Source organism: Apteryx mantelli, chromosome 35 (assembly GCF_036417845.1).
Source record: "Apteryx mantelli isolate bAptMan1 chromosome 35, bAptMan1.hap1, whole genome shotgun sequence".
Lineage (NCBI taxonomy): Eukaryota > Metazoa > Chordata > Aves > Apterygiformes > Apterygidae > Apteryx > Apteryx mantelli.
In genome coordinates this window covers 1,073,498-1,101,056 of record NC_090012.1, presented here as the reverse complement: position 1 = coordinate 1,101,056, position 27,559 = coordinate 1,073,498, and the positions used below count along the sequence as shown (strand labels likewise).

Sequence of the window (27,559 nt, the reverse complement as noted above, 5' to 3'; positions counted from 1 at the left end):
TCAGCGCGTTAGTCACCGGGAGCTGAGGCCGCCGCAGCTCGCTGCATGCCAGGACGCCTGGGTCCGCGGTTGTGGGAGCCAGCGGGGGTCGGGGCCCTTGAGGGGGGCCCTCGAGGGCTTCTCCTCTGCTCCCCTCCCTCCTCGGTCGGGCACGGCCGGATTTGTGCGATGGGCGTTATGCAAATGTATGCAAACGTATGCAAACGAGGCGCAGCGGAAGTGGGCGGGGCCTCTGCCGCCCTATGTGCGGACGTGGTCGACTAAATGGCGAGCGGCGCAGGCGCGCTGGGGCCACGCGCCGCTCTCCTCGGCGCAGGCGCCATAAGGCCACGCGCAGCCCTCCCCGGCGCAGGCGCGCTGCTCACGGCCGCCGGAGGGGGCGCGTGCGCAGTCAGCGTCGCCGCGCTGCGCGTGCGCAGTGCGGCCCCGGGGAGGCGAGTGGGGTCCTTCCCTCTGCGTCCCCCTCGCCCCCCCCCGCCCGTCTCCGCTTCCTGCGTGCGTGGGCCCGGAGGGGGCGGGGTTTCCGGGAGCGCGGGCGCCGTCGGGCCTGATAAGGCGGAGCGGGGGGCCCCGCCGCGACCGGGATGAGCGACGGCAGCCGACCGGGCCTGCGGCGTCCATGACAGGTGAGGAGCCGGCACCGCTTTCCCCCCCCGCCGCGCGCAATGGACCCGCCCGCCTCCCGCTGGGCGCCACGGGGACCGCACCACCCGCGCCCCCCGGGAGGGGTGTGGGGGCGGAGCTTCCCCGCGCTGCGGAGTGGGCCCGCTCGGCTCCCGAGGGGCGCCGCGGGGACCGCACCACCCGCGGCTCCCGCGGGGGGCGGGGCACGGCCCCCCCAGCCCGGAATGGGCCCGCCCGCCTCTGGCGGGGGCGGGTGGGAAGAGGGATGCTATGGGGAGCGAACCACCCGCCACCGGGGGGGGGGGGACGGGGGAGTCTGGGGGCCTGAATTGGGGGGGGGACGACCGGGGGGGCTCCGCCACCGGGCTGGGTTTGGGGGGGCCTGTCTGGGGGGCTCCGCCATGAGGTGGGCTAGATTGGGGAGGGGTCTTGCAGGCTGGGGGTGCTTTGCCATGGGGGTTGGTTTTGGGGGGGCCTTGCAGGTTGGAGGGGCTGTTTGGGGGCCTTTGCTATGGGGGAGGCTGGATTGGGGGGGGGCCTTCAAGGCTGGGTCTTTGCCATGGGGTTGGTGTTGGGGGGGGCAATTTTGGGGGTCTCGGCCGTGGGCTGCAGGCTTGGGCGAGGCTCCTTGCAGACATGTGGGGCTGGGTTGGGGGGGGCTTTGCAGTCTTGGGGGGGCTCTTGTCTTAGAGGCAGCTGGTTTGGGGGGGTCTTTGCAGGCTGGAGGGGCTTTGCCTTGATGGAGATTGGACTGGGGGGGCTCTGTGCAGGCTCGGGGAGCTGTTGGGGGGCTCTGTCATATGAGGCCAGGTTGGGGGACTCCTTGCAGGCTTGGGGGGGTAGTTGTGGGGCTCTGTCATGGGGGGGACTGGGTTTGGGAGGGGGGGTTGTAGCCTGGGGGGGGGGGGTCCCTGCCATGGGGGGGGCCTGGACTGGGGGAGCTGCGGCTGGGGGGCTGCACCGGGGCGTCAGACTCCCTCCCCATCCGGGGAGGAGCGGTGCCGTCCGACCCTCCTCTTCCCGGTGCTGGTACCGCTTCCTCTGGCAGGAGGCACCGTCCCGTCCCCAGGGTGCCGAGGGCTGCGCCCCAGGCTGCTTCCCTCTAGGCAGTCCCGGAGCAGGAACCCGTGAGGGTTTTGCCTCCGTTTAAATATGGTAACAGCTGCTGCCTGGAGCAACAGTGCTCCCAGAGCAGGGTCCGGCGGGTGCCTGACCCCCCTCGCCCTGCCATAAAACTGCCTTTGCCTTTCCTTTTGCGCCATGGGAGGAAGATGTGCACGGTGCGGCTGTTTCTCCAATTGCTCTGTGCTTTGCTCCTCGAGGACAGGGCTAGGACGGTGCCGTTTCCAGGGGGGTGCTGCACTTCTCCAAAAGCATCAAGGGGCCAGACTACACTAGAAGTGTCCTTTCTGTTGCTCAAAGCTTCTTTGAAAGCGTTTGCTCCTCGTCATTCATCCATAGGACAGGATGCGCTGTGGCAGTTAGAGATGCAAATCTCTAAAGCTAGTCTTTGGCTTTGTTTTCAGTTGGTGTAAAGTGTTGTTAAACACTTAAACGCGCCCAAACTGCACAAGTTCTGTATTTTTATCTCTGTGCTCTGGTGTATGCCTGGAAACCACTCTTGTGGCTTCTATCTTGTGATCAGAATCCCTCGATTGCAAATATGGTTTTGTGTCAGTGGAGCAAAGCCATGTAATAAACTGTGGCCCTTGCTAAAAATAGCTAAGTATAATGGTCAGGGCTTTGAAAACACACTTATGTGCTGGCTTGCAAGTGGGTTCGGATGTATGAGCAGGCATTCGACGGCCTCCGCTTGTTCCGGCTTCCCGTTTCTGCTGGGGGCAGCAGGTGCGTCCAGTCCCGTCAGCAGGGTTGTATCGGGAATCGCAGCTCATCGGGCGCTCGTGGGGACGGCGAGGGTACTGAAATGGGACTTTCCTGGGTTTTAGGAGACGAGAGGCAGAGTAAACAGTGAAGTTTTGCACTTCATGCTGTTGGAAATTCCTGAACCATGATTCTTTCACTATCATAATTACCTTTAAAATATAAGAAAACAGTGACAGTTTGTTTGTTTGTTTGCTTGTTTTTTAAATCAGCAGTGCTTTTCATATTGTATTAGAGCCGTTGAGGGAGGCCTCTTCTCTTTAGGCGCTGAATATTCTTGGTACGAGCTTCGAATCCGTCTTGGAGGAGCTCACGGCCAGCCTCATACCACAAGCCGCGTCTCTGGGTTCAAGAGCCTCAGCTTGGCCAGATGCAGTAACTGCATAAAAATATAATCAAGGGTCAGTTAGAAGCAATTGGGGGCCTTTACTTTTAATTCAAGCAGGGCAGTTATAGTAGCAAGCTGAGTGTGTAACCAGAGCTTTTCAAGCGCAGAAAGGACAGTCACAGTGGCCTACGGAGACCTGGATGGGATTTGCAGTTTTCCACAGCAATAGAGGTAAAAAAAGCAGTATTGGGTACGTACTGCTGCTTTGTGGAAATTCTGCAGGTGCTTCTCTCTTGGCCCTCCTTTGCATTTCGGGCCAATATATTGGCTGTCTGGGATGTGTAGTCGGTCGAAAGAGGGCACAGACAGGATACCTGGATCTGCTCTGTGCTGCGGGGAGCAGGTCTGGCAATGAGCCCTGGCGAGAGGAAACCGGGGCGTCTCATCTGTTTTTTCTCTCTGTCGCGAGCTTGTCACGTAACCCTGCATCAAGCATCTTTATTTTCTCATTTTACAAGGAGGTACGAACCCCTTGCGGGGTGTGTGTGACTGGCTGGCTCTGTCCAGCTCCCTGAGGCCCTTTAGCAAGTGCACAGTGATTATTGCATTTAATAGCCCATTGCTTGGGTACTGTATGAGAAACTAAAATTGGACAAAGAGTTTAACAGGGGAAAAATAACTGTAAAATATAAATGAAACAGTTTCTTCTGCATTTGGGGCAGAGAATGCATTCAAGGTCGAATCTCTGCGTTTCTCAGAGAAACATGCACTCCTGGTGCAGTGCGGAGGAAATCGTGGTTGGTTTAAGGCCAAAGCACACCACGAGGCTTTGCCATGGGGACGATTCGGGAGAATTTGAAGACCAAGGAATGAATAGGAAAGTAGATGCCTCATGTAAACCATGTGGTGTCGGCTGCTGGATCTCTTCGAGGTACCCGCTGCTCTCTGCCGTGGCGGGTCGGAGCGTCCCGGCATTCTGCAAAGCGCCGTGCACGCTGCATGGTCCAGCCGAGCACCCGGGTCATTGGCACTGATTTGCCAAGCGTTGCCTTTCCGAAGGGATGCGGACAACGGCACCTGCTCGTGGGGCACGAGCGCTGCCTGCGGTCATCTATCGGCGGGACAGCTGCCCCAGCGCTGCGGTGGGACAAGGCCTCTGTCCCTCCTGCCCTCGACGCGATCGAGAAATAAGCTTTAGACAAGTGCGCAGGGGCTCGCGGTAACTCCAGCAGATCCGAAATAGCGGGTTTAGCTGCGTGATCCTCCTGCAAGCGCTTTGGTCCCTGTTCTGCCCTTCCCTTTTCAACGCAGTGCTGCGGCCGCTTCGCGTCTCAGCTGGGGGTTGGTGGCAGGGATGCGATATTTTTCCCGTAGAGCCGCGTGTTTGAGGCGGTGGGAGGGTGCAGGACAGAGGTGGCACCGCTCGCTGGGGGCCGCGGTTACGCTGCGCCGTGCTCTGGCCGAGACCGTGACCCGCGGCAAATGCTGGAGCGCAGGAGCTGTCGGCACCGATCAGCCCTTGGTTCGTCGGCTCTAATGTTCGGCCCCTGCCCCGGCGGAGCTGGCGGGGACGCATCTGCCGTCCGACTCGGCGCCTCGCCTCGCCTCTGGTGTTGAGAGGAGGCGAGAGAAGCCCTGATTCTTTCTCGTTTGGGGGCTGCGTCGCGTGCCTGAAGTGTGCACGGGGGAGATCAGGTAGGGATCTTCTGCGTCCTCGCGGCAGCCTGTGAAATCTCCAACTCTGGCACAGCCGGAAAGCTCCAGGTCCCAGCGCCCAGCCCTTGAGTCTCCCAGTTGTTGGGAAAATCCCAAACCTGGGCTGTGAATCTGCACGTCTGGGAATGTTCAGATTTAGAGGTAAAGAATGATGCTTGGAGCTTGCTGGAAACAACATATTTGCCTCGCTCTGATGCTTAATTCAAAGGCTCAGCCTACAGCGGCCTCCGCGTGCCACCGGCTCAGCCTACTCGGGCGCGATGGGAGCGTGTTCATCTGATAGGCATCAGTGTTGAAAGAGGCAGGCAGTATTTAAGTTCCTGAAAAGCTGGCTTGGAAACGCACTGGCCCTGTAATGTGGCCAGTAAGAAATGACACATCTTGTGACTTGTCCCGGGCTGGGTATTTTGCACATCGGTAATGAAGGTTAGGCAGGCTGTTGCAGCGTGTGTCACTTCCTGGCCGTGTTTACCTGGGTTAGATGTTTTTAATCGACTGCTCGGTGGCCTGCATGGGTGGCTGGGAATACGTTCGGCTGGACTTGGATGTGCGTCCTCGATGCAGTGGGCAGCACAGAGCATTAACTGGCACCTGTAAGGCAGCTTTTGTCTGCGTGTCTTGAGCAATGCGAATATAACAGCATCCTTGTTTGGGAGGGCAGGATTTTCCCCTTGAAGATGGGAAGCTCAGGCATAGACAGGGCTGGGACTTGCGCTGCAAAGCTGGAAGTCCGTTCCCAGGCCGTACAGCCGTCGCCCTCCGTCTTGGGAGCGCGGAGGGATGGCAGATCCGAGACTAACGGGAGCTCTGGTTCTCCTTGTGTGGTGCTTTATCTAGGCCACACTTCCCCTTTCTAAAATAACACCCTGGGTGTTTAGCACCAAGTTGTTTGCGCAGGCAATTGGATTGAGGGTTCTCCGCTGGTAAACAGCGTCCTGCCGGAGTGTGTGGCCCCTCTCTTCTGCAGCCAGAAATCCCTGGACGTTTGCGGCATTTAAAATTTGCCTTTTCAGCACCAAACGCACAATGGACCGTGTTGAAACGTGGGGGTCACTGCAGAGAGCAGATGTGGTGGCTGCACCTCGTCGCGCTTTGTCTCTGCTCGCAGATTCGAGCCTTGCCCTGGCCTCGGCATGGACCCGTCGCATCGGCTCCGTCCTGCCGCTGTGGACGGTCCTGCTCTGTGCTTGAGCCTTGCTGATGGTGCAGTTGTGACTGTAGGGTTGCTCGCTTCTCGCTGGAGCTGCAGACAGGACATCTCCTTGGTTTTATTTCTCTGAGCGGGCTGTGCTGTGCCGTCCCAGCCAAGGTCTGCAGGGAGCAGGGACAGGCTTGCCGCGAGGAGAGTTGATCCGTCCTGTCCATTAGGTACCAAGGCAACTTTGAGAGCTGGTTGCAAAGCCTGGCACACCTTCGTTTCTGTTGCTTTTAGTGTTGGGCGCTGCCACGTGTTCTGCGTAAAGAAAGGGTTTACATCCAGCATCAAGTATTGTTGCTTGTTTGTTTGTTTTTCTTTTTTCCCTGGGATCCAATGTTCTCTCTCAGTCCTGGATTGAAACCCATGACCTCTTAGTTGCAGCATGGAGATGCTTTATCCTCACTTGAGATTTGCTGTTGAATCTCCCAGCCTCTTGCACGTGGCCACACGCAGTCCTGAAATCCGCTTGGCAAAGTCTCTGCTCTGCAGATGGAGGTTTCCCTTAATGACGTGGGCAGTGCGATGGAGCAGATGTGGGACCGGGAGCCGGGCGGCTCGCAAGTTCCTGCGCCGGCCTTCGTCCTCCGCTTCGCTCCCACCGACACGCGTCCTGGTGATTCCTGCGGTGATTTAAGATGTTTGTGCTCTCCTGCCCCGTGCTCCTGCTGGAGGTCAGCCCTCGCGTGGAGCTCTAGGGAGGAACGAATGCTCAAACCCTGGTCGCTGCTGTCCAGGCTCCAGACCGCTGGTTTAAATCGCTGATGGACGCAGATTTGTGCCATGTGTGTGCAAGGTCTTCTGCAGAGCTGTACCTGCAGAAAGGTGGTAATAACAGCTGCAGAGCCGGTCGTATCCAACTCCAGGCTTTCGCTTTAAACCCCTTAGCTTGGTTGAAGAGGGCATAAGTGATAACCAGGGCCTGGCTCTCCCTGCCCTTCCTTCTGCAGCAGTTAATGAGCCCTCGAGGACACTTGCTCGGCGCATCCCTTCGGCTGGTGCGGCGGTGGGATGGAGTTGAGCAGGGGCACGTTGCTTTCAGCAATGTCTTTGTCTCCCAAACCTAGTCGTGATGATTGAATTCTGCTTCGTGATGGGGAGAGGGGCTACCCCACCCCGTTCTCCTTTGAAGCTGTCATTAACGATCATGTTGAATGTCATTGCTTTGGTGATGCTCAGGTAAGCCATCAGTCACGGTGTGTTAAAGTTGTTAATGCAACTTTTATTTCTCCAAGGAGTTAAAAGGCAAATCTACCCAGTGCTGCTTGTTTTTTTCCTTCAGTGTATGCTTCTAGCGTGGAAAGAATTCTAAGTTTTAGCACTGAACTGCCTGCAAATTTCCAATTAAGGGGACTCGGTGCCCATTTTTGTGCTACTTGGCGCTTGTGCTTTGGCCCATTTCATGGGAGCTGTGTCTTAGAGCTGCGTGTCACGTCAAGTGCGTAGAAATCAGGTCTGTTGAGGTACTTGCAGCTCTGAAATACCTGTGAGAAGGAGACTTCTTGCAGCGCATCTTGGACAGCTGCTTAAACCAGGAGACGTTGGTCCTTGGTGCGCGGGTTGGGAGCGGGGTCCCTCCTGGCCCGCTCTAAGGACGCGTGCTTCTGTCGCGCTGTGTGCACGCAGCATCTGCCCGGCAGGGCTCCTCGGTGTTGCTGTAACAGGTAAAAAGAAGCCCAGAGTTGGCTGCATGGCGCCCGTTTCACAGTAATTCCAGTAAGTTAAATTGGTGTCGAATAGTATGAAGGAGCCCGGGCTGGAGGTAGATCAAAGCGGGAGGAGCGGTACGTTCTGCGCAGTGGCTCTGGATAGGCTCCGTTTTCCCCAGCAGTGAGTCAGGGGTGACCAGGCACCCTCTGTACCAGGCGTCTCTCGACACAGGTGAGCGCGAGGCTGCCGCGTACGGGAGAGCCTGGAAGCCGAAAGCAAACAGCTCTGCGTCGCGGCCGTCGCGCTGTCAGCCAGGCACATGCGGGTTTGTTGTTTTTTCTCCTCCCATCGCAAACCTCCTTTCCTCACGTCGACGCTGCAGCTGTTTGGCCGACCGCCGCGCGCGATGCCGCCGCCGCGGCGCAGGATGTGGCGGAGCGGGCGGCGTTCGGGCGGGCTGGGCGCAGCTCCTCGCCGCGTGGGATCGTGGGCTCCGGCTCCTGCGCCGGGCCGAGGCTCGGAGCCTCGCTAGGCTTCTCCAGCGTTGCAGGACGCTTGTGTGCGTATGTGCATCCCGGCTTGTTTTTCCCCAGCCCTCTGTTCTTGAGTGCCCTGGTGTCCCAGAAGGCCAAAGAACTGGTAAATAGGTGCATTTTATTGCCTTTGTGGAGAGCAAAATAAACTCCTGTTTGCGCTGCACAAGGAACAGTAGGAGAGGTTGCCAGGAGAAGGATGCTGGATATCGGACAATCCGCTGGAATCACTTCTGCTTTATTAAACCTCTTGTTCTAGTAACTGCCAAGCCGCAGCGAGGAAAAGCCGAACCCGTCCATAAACCCACGCTCCTGACAGCCCGTCTGGTGCCTGTGGAGAGGAGCAGGGCTCTTCCCAGGGCCCTGGGAAGAGCAGCCTTGCAGGGGTCTGCTCCAGGCGCTGGTGAAACGTTGTCGAGAGCTCTCCTCTGTGGCCGGGAGACGCCCCGAACCGTGAGTGACTGTACAAGCCGCTCGGTGAGACCTTTACGTGTCTGAGAGCCAGAGCACATGTCCCAGGTGCTTTGGGACGCCACGGGGACCAGGCGCAGTTCTGGGAAAGGAGGTGACCCTGGCTCAAAGATCTCCCCACGGAGCTGGTGCTTGGCCGGTTCCTTTGCTTCTGCAGCCTCCTTGTTATGGTCCGTGCAATAGCTGCACGTACCTAGGCCGTTTCCGCCCCAAACCCCGCTGAACCAGGGAGCGTATCCCACCGTTGTGAGCTCCCCCTCTGCCGGAGAGAGCTGCCTCCCTTCTGCGGCACGTCCTGACGCGTGTGAACAGCTTCACGTGTGCTCAGCCAAGTCACCCGCCGGTCAACCCAGTGCTCCGCTGCCCGCGCCGAGCCGAGCCTGGAGGCGGCGACAGGGACCAGCCTCGGGGCTGCCTTCACCCCGGCTGCCGGAAAAAGAAGGTGTTTTGGGCTCACAGCTCCCTAGAGGAAGGGATGACGGTGGCACCGGCCGCCGGAGAGGACACCCGGCCGGGCAGCTCTACTGCGTGAGGGCTTTGTCCGGCTGCTCTGTATTTTTGGTGCCTTCCTGAAGGAGTGATCTCTTTTTGTAGGACAAAGCATTACCGCTTTGTGCTTGACAATTCATCTTTTGTTTTTAAAAGAAAAAAAAAAAATCCTGTAGATTAAGTGAACGTATTGACTGTGCAGGCCTTTAGCTAGGAAATTGCGCCGCGGAGGAGAAATTGAATTGCTCGTCGTCTAGAAGGAGCCGGGCTGTAGGCAGCAACGGCTGGTCGAGCTCTCTGACCTGAGTCTGAGCCGTCGGAGCAGGTCCTTCTCGAAGGCGTTTTTCAACCTCAACTGCCGACTTTATTTCCATGGAGACCGAGTTTCTTACCAGAGCCTGCAGGCACTTCGGTGATTTATCTATGGCAATTTTTTTTGCAAGGCAGAAGTCGCCTGTAAATGCTACCGCGTTTCGGGGCGTATGATGTGGGTTCAGGGCGTTGCGCGAGCCCCGCGGGGTGGTCTGCTCCTTTGGAGCCGCACAGCGAGCGGAGGAGCGAGGAGAGGGTCCATCGCCCGTGCTTCACCACGTCGCCCTGCAGCTCTGCGAGCAAGGCTCTTCCTGACGCTTCCCTGCTCCGTTTTAACTCCGGAAGCTGCTTCGCTTGTGACAGATGCGTTTTTGCTGGCTGCTTGGCCAGGGCTGTCCTGTGCTGTTAAATTCAGAGCGTCTTTCTGTTCTTCGGGGGGTGTTTGGCGCGGGGCAGCACGGCTCGGCCGGGATAACGTGAGATGCGTACTGTAGCCTCTGGATGATTTCCAGGAGAGTGGAGATGGGTTTTGTGCTGCAGAATGAGCTGACGCTGTTGTGACCCTAAAATGCTGCAGGCTCGGGAGACTACCTGTCAAGTCGCTCCCTTGGGGGGCTGTTTTTAGTAACCTTTAATGTGATTTTAAAGCCTGTCTTGTGATCTTGTGTGTGGCATGTCCATTAGCGATCGTTCTGGTCCGGATCCCTGAATCCTTGCGGGATGCTGGTTGCAGTCGGTCTCGTCTCTGCCTCTTCAGGACAGTACGGATATTAATTCCAGACACTTTCTGTGCTGCCTCTTCCAGAAAACATGTCATCAGCCCCGCTCGCACGTGAATAAAGGGAGTGATACCTCTCACTTGAAAACATCTTGTGCCACCCTGGCCTTTTGCATGCTTCTCTCTTGCAGCGATGTTTTTGTTTTGTTTCCCTCTTAATTACGTAGGCGAGCTGTTTGCCAGAGCCGCTGTCTGGGAGAGGATCTGTCCAGGGATCGGCTCGGCTGGGTGCTCGAGAGCTGAAGAAACGGTAGCTTGTTCCCATCTGAAAATCAATAGCCCAGTCCTGGCAGCACGGCTTGCTGCTGGCCGGTTCCTTGCTGTCGCGGGTGCCTGGCTCGGGGTTTTGGCCGTTTTGACCTGGTAATAGCTCCTGTTTTTTTCAAAGCTTGGCCAAGGCTGGCAGTTGTTTGGCTGCTTTTTTCTTTTCCCCATTTCCAAATGCCAGCGGGTGCCCGAGAACGGAGAGCCGCTTGGTGTTTCGTGCTGGGTACGGCGGCCCGGCCAGGGCAGAGGGTTGCAAAACCCCCACGGGAATTTCGGGCGCGCGAGGCCCCGCTTGCACAACGGTGCCTGACGTTACGTGGGGCTGAACTCGCTCATGGGATCAGGTCGCCAGAAGCTGCTGAGCGCGAACGCTTTCTGTAGGCTTGCTGCGCGTGCGAGCACGGGCACGAGCGCTGGACTCGGACGCTGGGGATAAGCAGTGACCGGTCCTGGATCGCAAACCCTTTGGGGAGGGAGTCTTAAGCGACTCCAGATTTGGAGCCCCTAAGCCGGGGGGAGCCTGGCTGGCGGGTCCTGCCGGATTTGGGTGCTGTGGTTTAGGACGCGGTCGGCACTCGGGCCCGCCTCGTTCGGCGGCAGCTGCCCTGACGGATGTTTGGCTGGGCTGAAATGCATGGCCTGGAATATTAACGCAAATCCGCCTTCATCCCTGCCCTGTGCTCGTACTTGGCTCGGTGGGATGGGGGCGTGGGCTGCTCTGAGGTTGGCAGAGGTGCTGGGGGAATAGATTGGGTTTCAGCAGTATGAAAAAAGCTGTCAGAGGCCTTACAAGCTTCTGAAAGTGCAGCCGTATTCTCCTGGGATTTCTTTTTTTTTTTTGGCCACAGGTATAACTAGGGCCAGGTGTGATCGTGTAATTTTTTGCATCTCCCGAAGGGAGATAAGCCTGCAGCGCAAGAACAGTTAAGCTTTTAGCTGTGTTTTGGACACAGTCGTGATGGTCTAAATGCAAGATCCAGACTGGTTAAACGCTGTCTTATGACCTTGCGGTGTTTCTGTGTTGCCGTCTTCAGCAAGGTTTTGGTTTGCACCTGGTTAGCTCTAACGAAGATCTTGCCGCTTCTTGCTCTGGGTGCTCTCTGAGCATCCCTTAGCTCAGAAGACGACGCAGCCCTGCGTGAGAGCCGCTTTCCCCAAGCGGCCGCTGTGCGATGGAGCACTTGGCAAAGCCCGTGGCCTTTCGGGGGCTTGGCTGTCCCGAGATCCTTGTGCGATCTTGAAGCGCGCTGGAAATATCGCTGCTGATAACCTATTTTGATAATCTTCCAAGATTAACGGTTGCCGTTGGGCCGGAGCCGTTGCTTGCTCTGCTCCGCTGCGAGTCGGTTGCTGTACCCCTTTCTGTGCCCCGGTTTAGGGAGGGGTGAGGCGGGGTTGGCTGCGTCGGATGCAGGTTGCACCTTCACCCTTGCGTGGAAGCGCTTTGGGATGTGCGCGGTCGGAGGAGGCGTCTTGCAGGAGGCGACCCAAGTTCTCCAGGGGCCTCGCTGCTGATCTGGGAGGGAGCACTTGGCTGGAGCTCTGCTCTCGACTCAAACTACTTTAACCAACGTTTTGGCACTTTGATCTGCCTGTTCATTAAAATGGGTTCAAGTTGTTCTTTCCTTTGTAAAATACTTATCTGGACTTTTTTTTCCTGTGCAAATCTCCAAGTTTGGTATGAGCTCAAAGTGGACCTGCTGCATTACTTGCTGTACGGGCATCCGCTCCCCAGATCTGTGGGGCTGGTCCTTATGGGCTGAAAAGGGCTGGAAAGAGAAAGTTCTCCCTTCTCAGTGCAAGAGCTTCAGGGCTGCCTATTGCACTTGTGTTTTGGTTTGTTGTTTTTTTTTAGTGGGACGTAAGCTAGCGTTGTCTCCCCGTGGTGCCCTCAGCAGCAGGCTTCCCTGCCTTGTTTCTGCAGCACGTTAATGTGTTATAAGATATTAACACTGGGAAGCATGGGGAAAGCCTCGCTCGCGGGGCAGGGAGAGGCTGTGTGTGCTCAGGGTTATCTCCAGCCCGCCGGGAGAGGGGATGCCGTCACTACGTCCGGCGTTCCTTTTGAACCTTTAGCACTACTGCGTCCGTGAGCAAAACCCGATTGCAACACCCGGCTCTGTTTGCTGAATTTTGCGCACCGTTGCTTAGTGCGCGGTGGCAGTTTTGCATAAACTCGTCCGCCGCCGTCAGCGGAGTCCCCCGTCCCCGGTTTCTGTCCGCCGTTACATGCTGGCAGCACAGTGCAAATCCTCTTCCCCGAGCGGGCCAGGCTCGTTCACGGCTCTCCCTGCACATCCCGGGCAAGGAGCGGTTGCAGATGCTGTATTTGCCCAGGGCTGAGTTGCTCGTTTTCTGTTTGTGTACCTTAATTGTAAACAAAGCACTCCTCGCCGTTCTGCTGCGTTTGGTAACGTTCTGCTGGGAGAGACCCAGCAGCGAGTGCCGGGTCTGAATTCGGAGCCAGGAATGGGGAGCGTCGGGGTTTGCATCCATCGTTCCCCAGGCTCAGTTCAGCCATAAGCAAATTGCTTAGCGGTTTCTGCTTTCAAAGGGCTTGGTAAGTGCTTCAGAGACTCCTGTTGTCTTTGGCTTCTGGGGGGTTTATTTATTTATTTTATTCCCTGTATACAGTGATGCAAATAACACTTGCCTTACAGCAATGTACTTGGATTCCCAAGCGCTTGCGATTGCCAGAGCTGTGTTTCCAGTGCCTGCAGCCCCCCGGACTGCGCAGCGGTGCCCAAGGCGTAGGTGTCATCTGCAGTTTTGCTTTGGTTTTGCTCAGGAATCCGAGCTAGCTGCTTTGCCGTGGCAGGGCCTCATTTGCAATGGGGTCAAAGCGAGTTCTTCCCCTTGTGACCGTCAGTGTTAGTCGTGATGCTCGTGTGGGGTTTTCTCGGGTGTCAGGGAAGCTGATGGGAAGACACTTTCCAGAGTGGACCGCAGGTGAACGATCCAGCCTGCCGGACAGACGAACGTGGCGAGCAGGAGCAAGGGAGGAACCTGCCCCTTCTCCCACCTGCTCTGCCTGCCCTCGCGTGCCGGAATGAAGGGGGCGAAGCTTTGTACTGCGTCGCCGGCGACTTCCCAGGGGAAAGTGTCAGGATTTGAGGGTACTTGAGCCGATTTGGAGAGCTGGCAAGGGGAGAAGGTCTGTGACGCCAAGGAATTCTTGGCGAGCTGTGCAGCTCTTTCGCTGAATGGGCCGGAGCTTTTCGCTGGAGCAGCCGCAGCAACAGTTGCTCCCGCTCGCAGTTCCCGGGAGCCTGAGCAAACAGCCAGGCCGTGACATTTCACCCGTTGCTTCCCTTCCTCTCCCCGCCTCCCCCTGAATAAGTCCCCTTTGGAAACATCCTCGTCCGCGGCGGTGGCGAGAGCAGCGACTGGCGAAGCAGGATGTGCCTCCAGCCCTGTGCGAGGAGGGAGCCTTAAAGGTGAGACTTGAGGCAGGGAAATAGTTTGGAGACAGTGAGCTGCAGGTGAAACAACTGAGGTTTTAAATTAGTCGGGAGGTCTGGGAGTTACGGATACTGGGTCGGATCCAAAGCACTTGCGCTAAGCTATGGAGGGATCTGTGAACTAGCTCGGGCTTGACGGGAGAGCACTGTGCCGCGGAAGCGTGGTTTGGCGCTTACAGCGTGTTCATCTCTGCTCTCGCGTTCCTGCTCATACGCTGTGAATCTGGCTGTGTTGTTCCCATCCTCTTGCTCAGTCTCCCGTCTTCAGCGCCGGCTCGGTTTGCGTAGGCAAGGGTGGATGCTGCTCGGACGCCTGAACCCCTGTGCTGGGAGGACACAGGCAGTGGGCAGGGTGTTCCCCGAGTGGTTGTCCCCGGACGAGAGGGGCTGTTCCGCTGTCACTGCGTGTCGTGCTGTGTTCGAGCCGCGGGCGGGTGTAAGCGAGTGGGTCGGGCAGGCCGGCGGGAGCGAGCCCAAGGTGACTTTGGGGAGCCCGGAGGAGGTGGCACTGCGCTCGATCGCTGGGTGTCCAGCGAATTAAGATGCCGGAAAGCCTGTGGGCCTGCGGTGCTGCTTGTGTTTACCTTCCCACGCCGTTTCTTGGCTACGCACCGTGCGTTTTGTCCTCGTGTCAACCCGGGAAGCGCCCTTTAATGGGTTTGAGCAGGATCGCTGAGTCCCAGCGCGGCCCTGCTGCCCCGTTTTCCCACCCTCTCCACAGCTTCGCAAAAAGCCGCCAGGCGGAAGTCGGGCTGCCCTGGAGCAGGGGGGTGCTGCGCCTCGGAGCCAGGGATGGAGCTGCGGGCTCTTTCCGGAGCGTTTGGGAGACGGCTTCCTGCCTGGGGAGCTTGCCGCGGGCTCCAACGCGTGTCCTTGGGGAGATGATCCCTTCCGGCCGTGGTCTTGCATGCGGGGACCGCGCGGCCGGGACGGGGCGCATTCCCTGCGCTCGGCTCCCTTTCCCCGGCTCCGTCCTGGCTGCGCCGTGGGCAGAGTCCGTTCTCCCGTGTCCCTCTCTGGCAGCATTTTGGGGCTGGCTCTGCCCCAGGAGTTAATCCCGTCAGGTGACTCCGATTAATCTTTCTCTAGCTGTTTGTTTTGTAAGGGCTCTCGCCTGTGGTGTGCGTGTGTTTTCCCCAGCAGCGTCTTTGATCTGAGCATGTGCAATTAGTGCTTCTTATCTCCCAAGGCTTTCTATCATTTGTGATGGTAGCGCACAGTGTTGTGGCCAGATAAGGGTGAAGGGGACATTTAAAATAGAGGTGTAAACACCTAGGCGGTTCTGAGCAGATAGCCGGAGTCCAGGGGCTCCACATCCATCCTTTCATCTCCAGGTGCATTTGTAGACGTGCCGCCTGGTTATTTTTGACTTGTGTTTATGGAAACCGGCTCTGCTGCAGTGGGGGAGTTCTTAATCGTCGCGTGGGGGTGGCTTCGTGCTGAAGCTGGCTGCCTCCCCTTGCCAGCGTGAGAGCCGCTGCCTCGCTGTGGGCTCGTGCAGAAACGTGTGCAGACTTGGCGCATACCTGCGTGTCCAGGTGAGGCCCTGCATAAGTCCTCCCACCTGTGCTGTCGCTGCAGAAGATCTCCTGGGCAGGAGAGCATCTCTCGGGGTACATCCCTGCCGTGCAAGAAGAGCGGGGGGGGGGTCTGGCAGTGCCGGCGTGAATCCAGGCATCCCGTGCTCCCCTACCATCCGGTGCAGCTGCTCTTGGCACGGAGCTGACTGGAAAGCACTTCCCAAGTTTGAAGCAGCAGCTTCATCTTGCCGTTGAAAGGACAGAAGGGCAGGCAGAAGCTGGTGAAACCCTGGAGGAGCTTTGCTGGCTGCACCCGGGCTGTGGTCAGATCTTGCAAGCGCGTCTTTTCTCCCGCAGGTTGTGCCTACTTGCACCGCTCCTCCTGCAGCCGGTGGCATTAGCTGGTTCCCAGGTCCTGCCGCGGAAAGGAGGCGAGAGCCTGTGGCACCATCATGAACGAAGTCTCGGTCATCAAGGAGGGCTGGCTGCACAAGAGAGGTAAGGCTGAATCCCCCCGGTGCGCGAGAGCTAGGACGCCGCTTCCCTGAGGCCTGGCCGGCTTTCCAGCGAGCTGGGAAGGCAGCTTTGCCTCGGCGGTGGCACCCCTCCAAGCCCAGGTCACCGCGGGGAATCCTGTACTGCAGCTGCCACTGGAAAAGGAGAGCTCCGGTTTCAAGTTACCGGTGATTTAACCTTTCACAAGCGCAAGTGCAGGGGGCTCCCCTCTCCCCCCAGGCAAATCCATCCCTTCCCTCCCCCGAACAGGGCATGTGGAAGGCAGCTCAAGCACGTTGGGATGCCATGGATAGACAGGAAAGGGGCAGCCTGCAGCACCGCATGGCTTCCCTTCCAGGCTCTGCGAGCTGGCCGATGTGCCAGAGCCTTGCTGCCTGGTATCCAGGGCCTGATCCAAAGCCTGGGAAGCCTTTCCTTTGGCTGAAGTGGTGTTTGGAGGAAGCTTTCATCTGCTCCTGGCTCAGCCTGGCGGCTCGGCGCAAGGAGCATCTCTGCTGTGTCAGTGTTTGGCAAGGTCTGGTCCATGCCGCGAGCAAATCCTCCAGCAGCGTTTTTTGCCTTAGGTGTGGGAACCCAGAAGACAGTCCCCCCGTGTTCCTGCAGACCTTTTCGCCTGCCCGGAGGTGTGGCTTGTAACGCAGCCCGCAGAGCGGCGGCTGGTGAAACGGCGCAAGCAGCAGCCGCGTTTCACACAAGCCCGGGTACAGCTTGCGCTGTGGCACGCTGCCCTGCATCCCTGATGAGACCCCCGGATAGACCTTTTATTTTTAGTGTTCGCGGAATATTGGGAGCACCGAGGCATTGTGGCAGCTGCGTGCGTGTGGGGCTTTATTTTTAGCAATGTTGAAGGTGGCTCTATTTTTCCTTTCCTTGCTGAGGGTGTTTTGCAAAAGGAGCTGGCAGAGCGGCAGGTCTAAAAGCTGTCTTCCTCCAGCTGGCTTTCTCCAGCCCGCTTCCCCAGCAGCCTAGTCACATAGACCCGTGTCCGTGTTCTCTGTGCCCCGGGGGGCTAGCGGATTCCTCCTTTCTGCAGACGAATATAGCCAACAGCAGGAGGGGAAGGCGAGGGGGTGAAGCCAGGCCTCTGTTCGATGCTATTTCTGTACCTGCAATGCTGTGCTGAGTTGCCAGCAGCCTTGCCTTGCTGCAGCGCTCTACAGAGGCTGGTTTGGGATGATTTTGGAGCTTTCAGAGAAGGCCTGGGGAAGTGCAAAGCTGTGCTCTGTGCTGCACCCCTTATTGCAAGCCCACAGCTGCCAGGAAAAGGGGCCCAGAGTGTGAATCCTGCGATCTGCTCTTCTTTGATCTAACCTAACACTTAAGCCTGCTTTTGCTTCCTTTTCATGCCTCTTTTAAGTAGCAGTAGTTAGCAGCTTTATGGGGAGTTCCAAGGGTTGGAAATAGCATAAGGATGTCCATTATTTCCAAATAACATAAAGGAAAATAGTCACCTAATTCACTATCAAGGTTCTCTCAGCAGTGGCACCACCTGTACGCTCGTGGTGGGGAGGGTCCTTCTTGTACAGTGTCTCCTCCAGTTGTCGAAGGCCCTTGCAACACCCCCCCCCTCCCTCCGCCAGCTCCTCAGGGGTGGATGCTTGGGCTGCAGGACTTGGAGAACACATGGGTTCTTTTTTAATGGTCTTTCAAGTCGTTCAGAGAGAATCCAGAGTCACTGGAATGCACCTGAGCAGTGCTGTGCATGAGCAGGGGGCGAGAACACGTGGCCGTGGTTGTCCCTGAACCAGCCCATGGCTGTGAATGACACAGGCAGAGAGAGAGCAGAGCGGCAGTTCCCACCTTTCTGGAGCAGCGCCTCCGTCCACCGGCGATGGGAAGTGTTTCAGTGGCTGGGGCAGGCGGTCACCTTGGCCCACCTCTCCTCTGTTGCAGGAGAATACATTAAAACGTGGCGCCCCAGGTATTTCCTGCTGAAAAGTGATGGTTCCTTCATCGGCTACAAGGAGAGGCCCGAGACGTCCGATCACAGCTTGCCACCGCTGAACAACTTCTCAGTAGCAGGTACGTCAGCCCATCTGGTGCAGCTGTGTTCAGCGCTCTCGATGCGCGTGAGCGCGTAGTGACAAGCCGGTGCTGACCAGAGACTCCTGAGAGGTCAGAAGGGTTGGCTGGGTGGTGTTTGCAGCTCTGATGTCCTCAGGGGACCTGCTCCCTGGAGTTGGGGGGAGGGCATGGTCTCTTTGGTCCCAAACCAACCCCCTGCCTCTTCCCCTTCCCAGAGTGCCAGCTGATGAAGACAGAGCGGCCCCGGCCCAACACTTTTGTCATTCGATGCTTGCAGTGGACAACAGTCATCGAAAGGACCTTTCACGTGGACTCTCCGGAAGAGCGGTAGGCACAGCTCTGCCCGTGGGTGGGTAGGAAGCAGGGCTCCTTTCCCCAGGGACTCTGGGCATCAGGCTCCCACGCTTCTCCTGTGGGCTCCCTCTCTTCCTCCCCATGCAGAGAGTAGTCAGAACGGCTCCTTCCTTTGGGAACAAGGTGTCCTCGCCCTAGGAAGAGGGCGTTATGTGCCACCCAACCTTTAGGGGAGGAAAAAAAAAAAAAGAATGGTTTCTCTGTTAATTACAAAATCCATGGAAGTGACAAATAGCGTATTGTGTTGGCTGTAGCCCAGGAAGGGCTCTGGGCCCTGAAATCTGTTGGCTGCGAATCCATCTACCTGCTGCAGAAGGCTGAAGGGAGGGTGCGGTTCTCCTTGTAGTGACCTGATCCTCAGCACCTCCCCGTCCCATGCCCTCCCCAAGCTGATGTCCGCACTACAGCGAGCAGAGTGCAGCAGTGCCTTACTGAGTCCGTTTTCTCCTTAGAGAAGAGTGGATGCGAGCCATTCAGACTGTAGCAAACAGCTTAAAGAACCAGGAGCCGGAAGTAGACACGATGGATTATAAGTGTGGTTCCCCTAATGACAGCACGGGAGCTGAGGAGATGGAAGTGGCAGTGAGCAAAACACGTGCAAAAGCAGTAAGACACCCAGAGCAAGGCCCTTTTTTGGGGAGGGGTGGTGGGATGCCTCCAGTGGGTGCTTTGCCCCTGAGTCAGCCTGGAAAAATAAACAAACCCACACCTGGGAGTTCCTGAAGTACGGCTGTGAGTGCACAGAGGCCCCAAGGAGGCCTTGTCTGGAACAACCCTGCTAATCCAGGGCCCTCGTTCAGGGAAGGTGAGCTGGAACCCCACAGGCTGGAGGGTGGGAGGTGGGAGTGGGTGACGTGATCTGCAGCCGTCCTTCTTTACACTTCTGCTGTCCTGAATACGCTCTTGGCACGAAGCCTGCTCCTGCTGTAGCCGGCTGTGGAGCAGGTTGTCACGTTGTTGGCACAGGAGCAAGCGAGAACCTGTGCGATTGCTCCATACTGGGAGGTGATGGTGACCAAATGACGAGGGAGAGACTACTACTGTGCAGTGCTGGTGTGCGTCTCAGCACCAAGGGACTGAGGTGCCGCTTCTGTTCAGTTTTGGCCTGGGCCTGGTGCTGTCTTTCCGGGGGACAAACCTCAGCCTGGTGGTGTTCTTTCCTAACTCCGTTACCGTGATAATTGGGGGTGAAATAGATCTGAGTTTTCAACTGAACAGCTTGTGAGAACTGTCCTGTCTCAGATCCCATTTGCCCACACTGTGAACTCTCATCTCCATCTTGTCTTTCTCCCCAGACTATGAATGATTTTGATTACCTGAAGCTCCTGGGAAAAGGCACCTTTGGCAAAGTCATCTTAGTGCGGGAAAAGGCCACTGGACGCTATTACGCGATGAAGATCCTACGGAAAGAGGTCATCATTGCGAAAGTATGTGTCGAGCAAAGGCTGGGGGTGGAGGAGAGTTTGGAGTTGGTGGGGCTTAGGGGATCGCTTTCAAAACATGTTTCCTAAGATGCCAAATGATTGCCAGCTCATGATTTGTTATAAATGTCAGGGGATTCCAAGAACTATTCTTATTTCAAAACTGCGAGCGTGTGTTGTAATGTACAGTTAGGTAACATTGCACGTTCTGTTTTGTGTATGGCTCTCTTGTGGTTTTTTTTTTTCATTCGCTCACCTTTATCTGGGGTGCATTGCCATGTAGTTAACTTGGGCTCCTACCCGAGCCTTTTGCAGTCCCCTTAACTATTCAGAAAGGCAAAGACGAGACCTGCGCTTGGAGGTTTGATGCGGGGCTAGCAGTGGGGATTTGGTGCCCTTCTGCTGCAAGGACGCATGCATTCTCCTGCAGCTGATCCAGTTGACTCGGAAAGAATCTCAGAGCTCCGCGGCACAGAGGGCTGCAGGGCATGCCACAGACGCGAGGTGGGGGACAAAGATGGGGCAGGGTTTCTCTGTGCAAAGGTTGGCCCCTTGTCCGGGCTGAGCCTGGGGCTGGTCACCAGCGCTGACTGTGCTGTGGAGACATTCCCTTTCGGTTACGTACGCACGGCAGTGATTCAGACTGCTTGGGCAGATATCAGGGCTTTAACACTTTACCCAGTTGTGGATGGTGTTCTCATCCCAGTACTGATTTCTTCTGGTCATCACTGGAATGTTTAGCAGCTGATGTATCGGCTATGCTACTGTGAATTCTCTGATTTCCCAGAAATGGGGGGTTGAGTAGCTTTAAATGGAAAGGTGCAGCCCTCAGTTTCTCTTCCCTTTGCCCCTTCCTCGTACAGGATGAAGTGGCGCACACAGTTACAGAGAGCAGAGTGCTGCAGAACACCCGGCACCCGTTCCTGACGGTAAGCATGGCTTGTGGTCCGGTGGCCTTGAGGGAGCGAGGGCCCACGTCTCACAAATGCCATCCCCAGAGCAGGGAGAGGAAGCGCACTAGGATGTCTGGCTTGGCCTGAAAAGACCCTTTTTGATGTCATGCCTTCTTTGACAGTGTGGTCTGGCTGTGAGCAGCCCTCAGCTCTTGTTCTCTGTGTGAGGCCTTTGGGATATGATCTGTTAGGCCTCCAGCTTGCAGAAAATGTCTCTACGCTGGGCCCCTTGCTGACAGCCATTAGAAGGAGGCCCTCTCCTGTGCAAGGTGTGATTCAGTCCCTTATACGGAGGGAGCCCTGCCCACCACTGTCAGGAGACTCTCGAGGGCCACTGGGGAAGTGGCAGGAATTTAAATGCAGCTCTGGCTTTGCTATGGTCCTTCTGCCCTGGAGAGCACCCAGACTTTGATCGGACCAAAGGTCCTGTTTGCTCAGCGTCCCAGGTCTGACAGTGGCTTCCGGCAGCTAATGCTTAGGAGGAGAGTGCTAGAGCAGGGCAAGTATAGAGCGCGCTTCCTCCATTTATCCTCCCGACTGCTGGCGAGCTGCCAGAGCTGCAGCCCGCATAACCACACTTTCCTCTTTACGGTACCTCTAGAAATGCAAAGCCATGCAGCCCTCTGGTGCAGTTTCTCGGAGACTTTTTCTGTTGCAGGCACTGAAATACGCCTTCCAGACAAACGATCGCCTGTGCTTTGTCATGGAATATGCCAATGGAGGAGAGGTGAGATCGTCCATGCAGCGTGGTGGGAGGTTGCAAATGAGACCAGTCAGATCAGGGAGGGCCAGGCTGGGGGAACCAGATGCTTCACCTGAGCCTCGAAGGATGATGTCTGCAAGCAGTGGCTGAATTTTTATTAGCTCATTTGTGGCAAGTTTATTCTTGGACGTTGCTGCAAGAATGGCATTTCACTTCCACAGACCTTCCCCCCACCTCAGTGATTCCCCTGCGTATTTATAGCCAACACTCAAATCCCCTATTGGCACGTATTTTGCAAGGTCGAACACGCTGCTGTCCTCTAGCCCATTCCCTGCCCAGCTCTGTGTTCCCCCGTCCTCCCTGCAGGCTCTCTTTGCTCAGAGCTCAGCTTTCCTGCACTTGATACTGCAGACAAGGCTGTTCCTATTACAAACAAGTCATCCAGGTGAGGAACCAGGATCCTTGGGCTCTGTGCTTACCATCGCCGCCCCATCCTCCCTCCCAGGGGAGATGAGCTATCGGACACCATAGGATCATGCTCGCAGGCCTGACCTGTTTGTCCGAGGTGGCGCGATTGCCCTGGCAGCAATTGCTGGCTGATGGCTAGTTTGCTTGCTGCGATGAGTTCTGCCCTGGGATCACTTCCAGCGTTATTTTTCCACCTCATAATGTGCTTTTCTTGCTAAGGGAAACACAGATGATGGCACAGCACTGATTGTGCCCCTGTGTTTGTGAATCTCTCTCAATTGTGCATATAAAGCAAAGCATTATGTTCTCCTTGAGTGTGTGTGCGCCATTCTTGCCAGCAGCAGGGGTCTGTAAATATTTTGAATGTTCAAGGCAAGGAGCTTAGGACACATATGACCGCATTATCTGCGTACTCAGAGCTGCTGAGAGCGATTAGCCCTGGTTTTGCTGTTTTAAGCACTTGCTGACAGGCTACTGTTCTGTTTTCTTTTTCTCAAGCTGTTTTTCCACCTCTCAAGAGAGCGTGTGTTCACGGAGGACCGGGCCCGTTTCTATGGTGCAGAAATAGTGTCTGCTCTGGAGTATCTGCACTCCAGGGACGTGGTGTACAGAGACATAAAGGTACCACCAAGGCAGGAGCAGTGTTGATAAACAGCAGCTTTATCCATGTTGGCATTGACACAATTTTCATGGGACCATGTTCTGGGGTATAGAGTCGTTCTCAGCTCCAGCTGGAGTCAGCACTCGGAAACCCCTGAAAATCATGCTAACAGGCCTCAAAGGATTTCCGCTGATGAAACATCACGATTAACTTACATGGGCTGCCATATTTCCCTTTTGCACATCTTGGGCAACGGGGAGCAGTCAGTCAGCTTCTCTCCAAGTGGGGCTGGGAATGTATTTGGATGCATTGGAGCAGGAGGGAGGACAAAGGACTGGCCCAAAGCTCAGAGCTGGAGTTCAACTCCATCAGAGAGAGCCTTGCTCTCCAAACTCGCCAAGGTGAGGCGTAACCACTGTGCCCAGCCCTGGGGATTCACGGACCCGCATGCCCTGAGGAGTGTTTTGAGGAGCATTAATCTGAACATATTCTCATGCTCTAAGTTCAGTGCTCAGGTCCAAACCGCTCTGCACATCTGCCTTTCAGCTCGAAAACCTCATGCTGGATAAAGATGGCCACATCAAGATCACGGACTTCGGGCTCTGCAAGGAAGGCATCACAGACGGAGCCACCATGAAAACCTTCTGTGGCACACCGGAGTACCTGGCTCCAGAGGTAGTCAGAGCCTCTTCTGTTCCTTACTGCAGGAAGGCTTTCATCAAAACCAGAGCCCTGTTGTGGTGTCAAAGGAGACATCTTGCCCATAGACCTGACAGGCTAGACAAGCTGTGGCAAAAGCGTTGTATGGAGAGTGTTGCCCAAAGAGCGTGCTGGTTTTCCTGTGCTGACTGTATGTTGCTGTTTGTCGCCCCTGCTGTTGTGAGGGGAGCCCAGGAAGCTGCTAACATGCAGGCTGTGGGCGGCTGGAGCATCACCCTGCTCGTGGGGTGGCAGGGACTTGAGCTGCTCCTCTGGGTGCTTCTAGTTCCAGCCTCTTCCAGGAGAACTCCTGTGGCTCAGTTTTCCTGGACGCTGTCAGCCTTTTCTTGAATCCAAGGTGGGAACAAATGATGGAAGAAAGCTGTTTTCTTGAAGGCTATTCCACAGGCTTGAGATTCTAACTTCTCAGTGGGGCTTTTAAAGGACAAGCCCTACTTTCGTTAGAGTAGTAGTCATAGTGAGGTGATTGTATTTAGAGAAGTGGGTTTACAGAAACCCTTCCCTTCTGCCACCAGCTCTTCAGGTTGGCTGTTCCCTCATTCGTGTTGCTGGCCAGTTCTGCTACCTGTGGGCTCACGAGCTCCCTCCCCTCGTCTTCCCCACGCAGGTCCTGGAGGACAACGACTATGGACGTGCTGTGGACTGGTGGGGCCTGGGCGTTGTCATGTATGAAATGATGTGCGGTCGGCTCCCCTTCTACAACCAGGACCACGAACGCCTCTTTGAGCTGATCCTTATGGAAGAGATCCGCTTTCCCCGGACCCTGAGCCCTGAGGCCAAGTCTCTGCTGGCTGGGCTGCTCAAGAAGGATCCCAAGCAGAGGTAAGGGTCTGCTGAGCAGAGCTGGGCATGTGGGTTCCTGATGCTCTACATCAGCAGAGCTCCCATACATCCCAAGCAGAGACTCTTGGCCCTGATACAGTGCTCAAAGTTAGGGTGCAGTCGCTTCAGTGGAAGCAGTTCGGTTATGGCAACTGAGAAACTGTCTTTGGGCATGTTCTGAGCCCACCTGAGCTCTGAAGCTAGCCCTGTTTGCTGAAATCATCCTAAATCGAGTTTGAATCATGCCCTTAGTTAACCTGGAGCAGGCAGGCAGGACTGCAGCATTACCACCAGTAGACACGTATCTCTCTGCCCACAGGCTAGGAGGAGGTCCCAACGATGCCAAGGAAGTGATGGAGCATCGCTTCTTCGCCGCAATCAACTGGCAGGATGTGGTTCAGAAAAAGGTAAGAAGGGAAGGAATCGCAACCGCTTTAAAGGCACTAAATGGCAGCAGTGGGTTTGGTAAACGCGTGGGCAGTACGCAGCGGATGCGCTTCTGCCTCGCTGAAAGCTTGTGACCATCTGGAAGTGAATTTGTCCGTGGTGCTGTGTGTTGAGCCTGGCATTTCTTCTTCCTCAGCTGGTCCCTCCGTTCAAGCCACAAGTAACGTCTGAAATTGATACGCGGTACTTTGACGACGAGTTCACCGCACAGTCCATCACTATCACCCCACCAGATCGATGTGAGTGCTCGCGGAGGATGCCCCAGCCAGGCTGAAAGCCAGGGCAGCCTCGCAGGGCTGCTGCTTGGGCAACACGTTCAGCCGAGTTAAATCGAGAGCTGGGGACTCACTATGTCACCTGTGTCCCTTCTCCTCACGCCAGCAGGCATCTCCAAAGGCGTGCGGCAAGCACATCCCTGTGACCAAGCGGGCTCAGCCTGGGTGGCGTGGTTGTTGCACCTTTATAAAAGCTCAGGGTCCCTGCTGCGGCGTGAGCACGGTGGAGAGACCCCGGGTGCTTCACGGGCAGCTCTCGGTGATCCTGGCTGGCACCTCTGCTGCAGCCCAGCTCGTCCTCCCTCCTTAGCCTTGGAGGATGCGGCCTGTGCAGCATGGAGGGAGGGAGGGGGGGAGACTTGCAAATGCACCGAAAGGCTTCGGCAGCCCCTCGCCTTCTAACGCCTCTCCCGTCCCCTGCGTTTCAGATGACAACATGGGCTCACTGGAAAGCGACCAGCGGACGCACTTCCCCCAGTTCTCGTACTCCGCCAGCATACGGGAATAACCAGCAGCGTTTCTGTGGCGGGGACTCGGGCTCCAAGGAGAGGAGGACGTTTTTGGGTTTGGTCATGTGGATTTCTCTTCAGTGCTGTAGTCCCCTGGGACGCCAGGGCTGCGGGGACACGGCCCCTGGCAGCCCGTACTCCAGCTCGCGGGCATGGTGCCGCGCGGCGAGAACGGCGGCATCGCCTTTTGGAAGCCATACTGCTGCAAACAAAGTGCTCTTGCTACACGGCTCCAGCTGGCACCACGCTGTGCCTCGTCCCCTAGTGTAGGACTGCTTTTATTTTATTTTATTACTTTTTTTTTTTTTTTAAAACTCCTAGAAGTGCTCGCAGCTTTTTGAACGACCACCCCCACAGAGCCCCCCTCTGTGGCCTTTCTCTCGCTGGAAACGCTGCCGGCCCCCGTGCCCCGCCGGGAGCAATGGGCTCTCGCCCCGACGCTGCCGTTTCGAATGCAGGAAGGGAGGTTTGTGGAGACGAATCCTGTGGAAGCGAAACCTCTCTCCCAGCTCTGAATCACAAAGTAACTTCCGTTTCGCCGAGGTATTCCTGTTGGACGTGACCCGATGCCGGAGCGGGGCAGGGGGGTGGTGGAGCCCCCAGCACCCAGACTCCGGGGAGGGTGGGCAGCTCCGCCGGGGCAGGACGCTGACTTCGTGCTGCGAGTGCCACTGTCCCGGCGCGCGTCGCTCCTCGGCCTGCTAAAACCTTTGCAACTGATCTCTCACCTTGGCCCCTGCGGGGGACCTGCGGAGACTGCAAAACACCCAACACGCCCCAAAATCTGTGCCTCGGAAGGAGGCTGCCTCTTCCCTGGCACGAGTTCCCCCCTCGCCAGAGCCGGCCAGCCTGGCACCGAGGGAAGAGCCTGCCCTTTCCGCAGAAAGGCGAGGGGGAAGGAGGGGGCAGCCCTGCCTGTCACCCCTGCGAGGACCGCCGGGTTTGGGGGAGAGCAGGCCCCGCGTGGGGCGGGAGCCCCTCGAAGGCGCGGACGGTTGTACAAGCAATAGTTTTTCTTCTTCGTTGCCTTAAAGCAAGGGGCGGCGGCGCTGCACATCCGCAGGCGGGGGGTCCCCGCTTGCCACCCAGCATCGCCCAGGCCCTGCTGTCTGTCACAGCAGGCCGGCGCAGGACCCCCGTCCCCACCACCGGCTTGGGGGGCGACCGCCCTTCCCTCCTGCCTCCCCGTCCCTGCGCCTGCAGAAAGGCTCGACGGCGCGGGGCCGAGCGCCTTGGGGCTCGTCCTGCGGTGGGGCGCAGCTGCGGGGGGACGTCCTTCCTTGGCAGCTCTGGCAAACGGTGCTTTTACCTAAATGCAAGAGCAGAGACATCGACCCTCCCCGGCAGTGTTGCTGAGGGATGGTTGTTTTGTACCACGCGAGTGCCGGCGCGGCAGCAGTGTCCCCCCTCCGTGAACCTTCTCGACTGCCAGCATCAGGATTGACTTTCTTCTCGCGCGGCTCCATTGCCGGCAATGGATCTGCGCCGAACGGACAGTTCCTGGCCCTCAGGGCCTCGTGCCGCATGCGCAGCCCTCTCCGGCGGCGCGTTTGGATAAGGGGATTGCAGCCCCTCTGCGCGCTAGCGCTGGGGCCGTGCGCCGCGGTCCCCAGCGCCTGCCTGCTCTCACCTGTGCACACGTGTGTATATGCACACGCTTACGGTGCATGTTTGCACGTGCATGCACTGCTGCGTGTGCATGCGCTGGTGCACAGCGCCTGCCGCCTGGGTGCATCCTTGGGGAGCCGGGGCTGGGCTGTACCGGCGCGGGGTGATGGTGCTCCCTGTGCACCGCTGTGCCGCTCCGGAGCCGTTGGTGCAGCCAAATCGCTCCTCTCCCAGAGGAGATGCAGATGGGGCAGGGCTGCCTGCGTCCCCTTGCTGTCGTCATCGCCTGCAGACACCACCAACGTGTCAGGCCGCGACAAGCTGGACTTGCCGCCCACTTGCCTGGCGTGAGCTGGGGCAGCCCGGCCGGGGCCGCGGCTCTCCTGGGGGCAGCACCGTGCCGCGGAGGTGTCCAGCCACTGTCGTTGCTTGGCTTCGAGGCGGGATCCTGCACCCGGTGCCTTGTCCCACAGCCCCGGGAGCAGTCGATGAGCCTCGTCCCTCCCAGCTGGGGCCGGGCTCCCACGTCCCCCCGGATCGCCCTCTGCGGGGCCTGGCCAGCGGTGCCCCGTGGCCAGGGCCATTTCCTTTGCCTTTCCCAGAAGGGAGGAATCAAGACGACAACTTGCTTTTTCTTACTTAGTTTCTAGTTGCCCGAATGGAGTCGCATTAACTTAAAATACCAACGCAGCAAGCGGGGCAGGGGGACGCTCCGGCCGGGCTGCAGCTGGGAGCGCGCTGCCGTGGTGCCGGTCCCGGCAGACGAGACCCTGTAAGATATGTTGTGAGATTCGGTGTTTTGGCTTCCCCCGGCGCGGTGAGACGCTGCAGCGCCCGGCGTCCGTCCGGCTGCTTTCACCCGCCCTTGTATTTGTACGGTACAAGCAATAAAGTGTTTTTTTGGAGGAA

General features: G+C 57.3%; 1 protein-coding gene across 4 annotated transcripts; it reads left to right on the top strand.

The window, feature by feature from the left end:
- The first annotated feature begins 492 nt into the window (after nucleotides 1-492).
- Nucleotides 493-27,559, top strand: AKT2 (AKT serine/threonine kinase 2). Of its 4 annotated transcripts, none has more exons than XM_067314487.1 (14): nucleotides 494-626; nucleotides 15,586-15,726; nucleotides 17,638-17,766; nucleotides 17,985-18,096; nucleotides 18,576-18,729; nucleotides 19,419-19,550; nucleotides 20,408-20,473; nucleotides 21,156-21,224; nucleotides 22,167-22,289; nucleotides 22,816-22,944; nucleotides 23,597-23,811; nucleotides 24,131-24,218; nucleotides 24,395-24,497; nucleotides 24,962-27,559. In XM_067314487.1, exons 2-14 carry the CDS (start codon nucleotides 15,681-15,683, stop codon nucleotides 25,039-25,041), a joined length of 1,446 nt encoding a protein of 481 aa, XP_067170588.1. In that variant the 5' UTR covers nucleotides 494-626; nucleotides 15,586-15,680; the 3' UTR covers nucleotides 25,042-27,559. The 4 variants fall into 4 exon arrangements, with proteins under 4 accessions (XP_067170589.1, XP_067170588.1, XP_013809281.1 ...); XM_013953827.2 differs by lacking the exon at nucleotides 494-626 and adding an exon at nucleotides 10,216-10,230; XM_013953826.2 differs by lacking the exon at nucleotides 494-626 and adding an exon at nucleotides 15,230-15,246.

Bases quoted from the DNA above. Each gene is read 5' to 3' on its own strand.
- AKT2 (XM_067314487.1), top strand. From the start codon at position 15,681: ATGAACGAAGTCTCGGTCATCAAGGAGGGCTGGCTGCACAAGAGAG. The intron at 17,767-17,984 runs GTACGTCAGCCC...TCCCCTTCCCAG, and splicing joins GAACAACTTCTCAGTAGCAG to AGTGCCAGCTGATGAAGACA. The intron at 23,812-24,130 runs GTAAGGGTCTGC...CTCTGCCCACAG, and splicing joins AAGAAGGATCCCAAGCAGAG to GCTAGGAGGAGGTCCCAACG.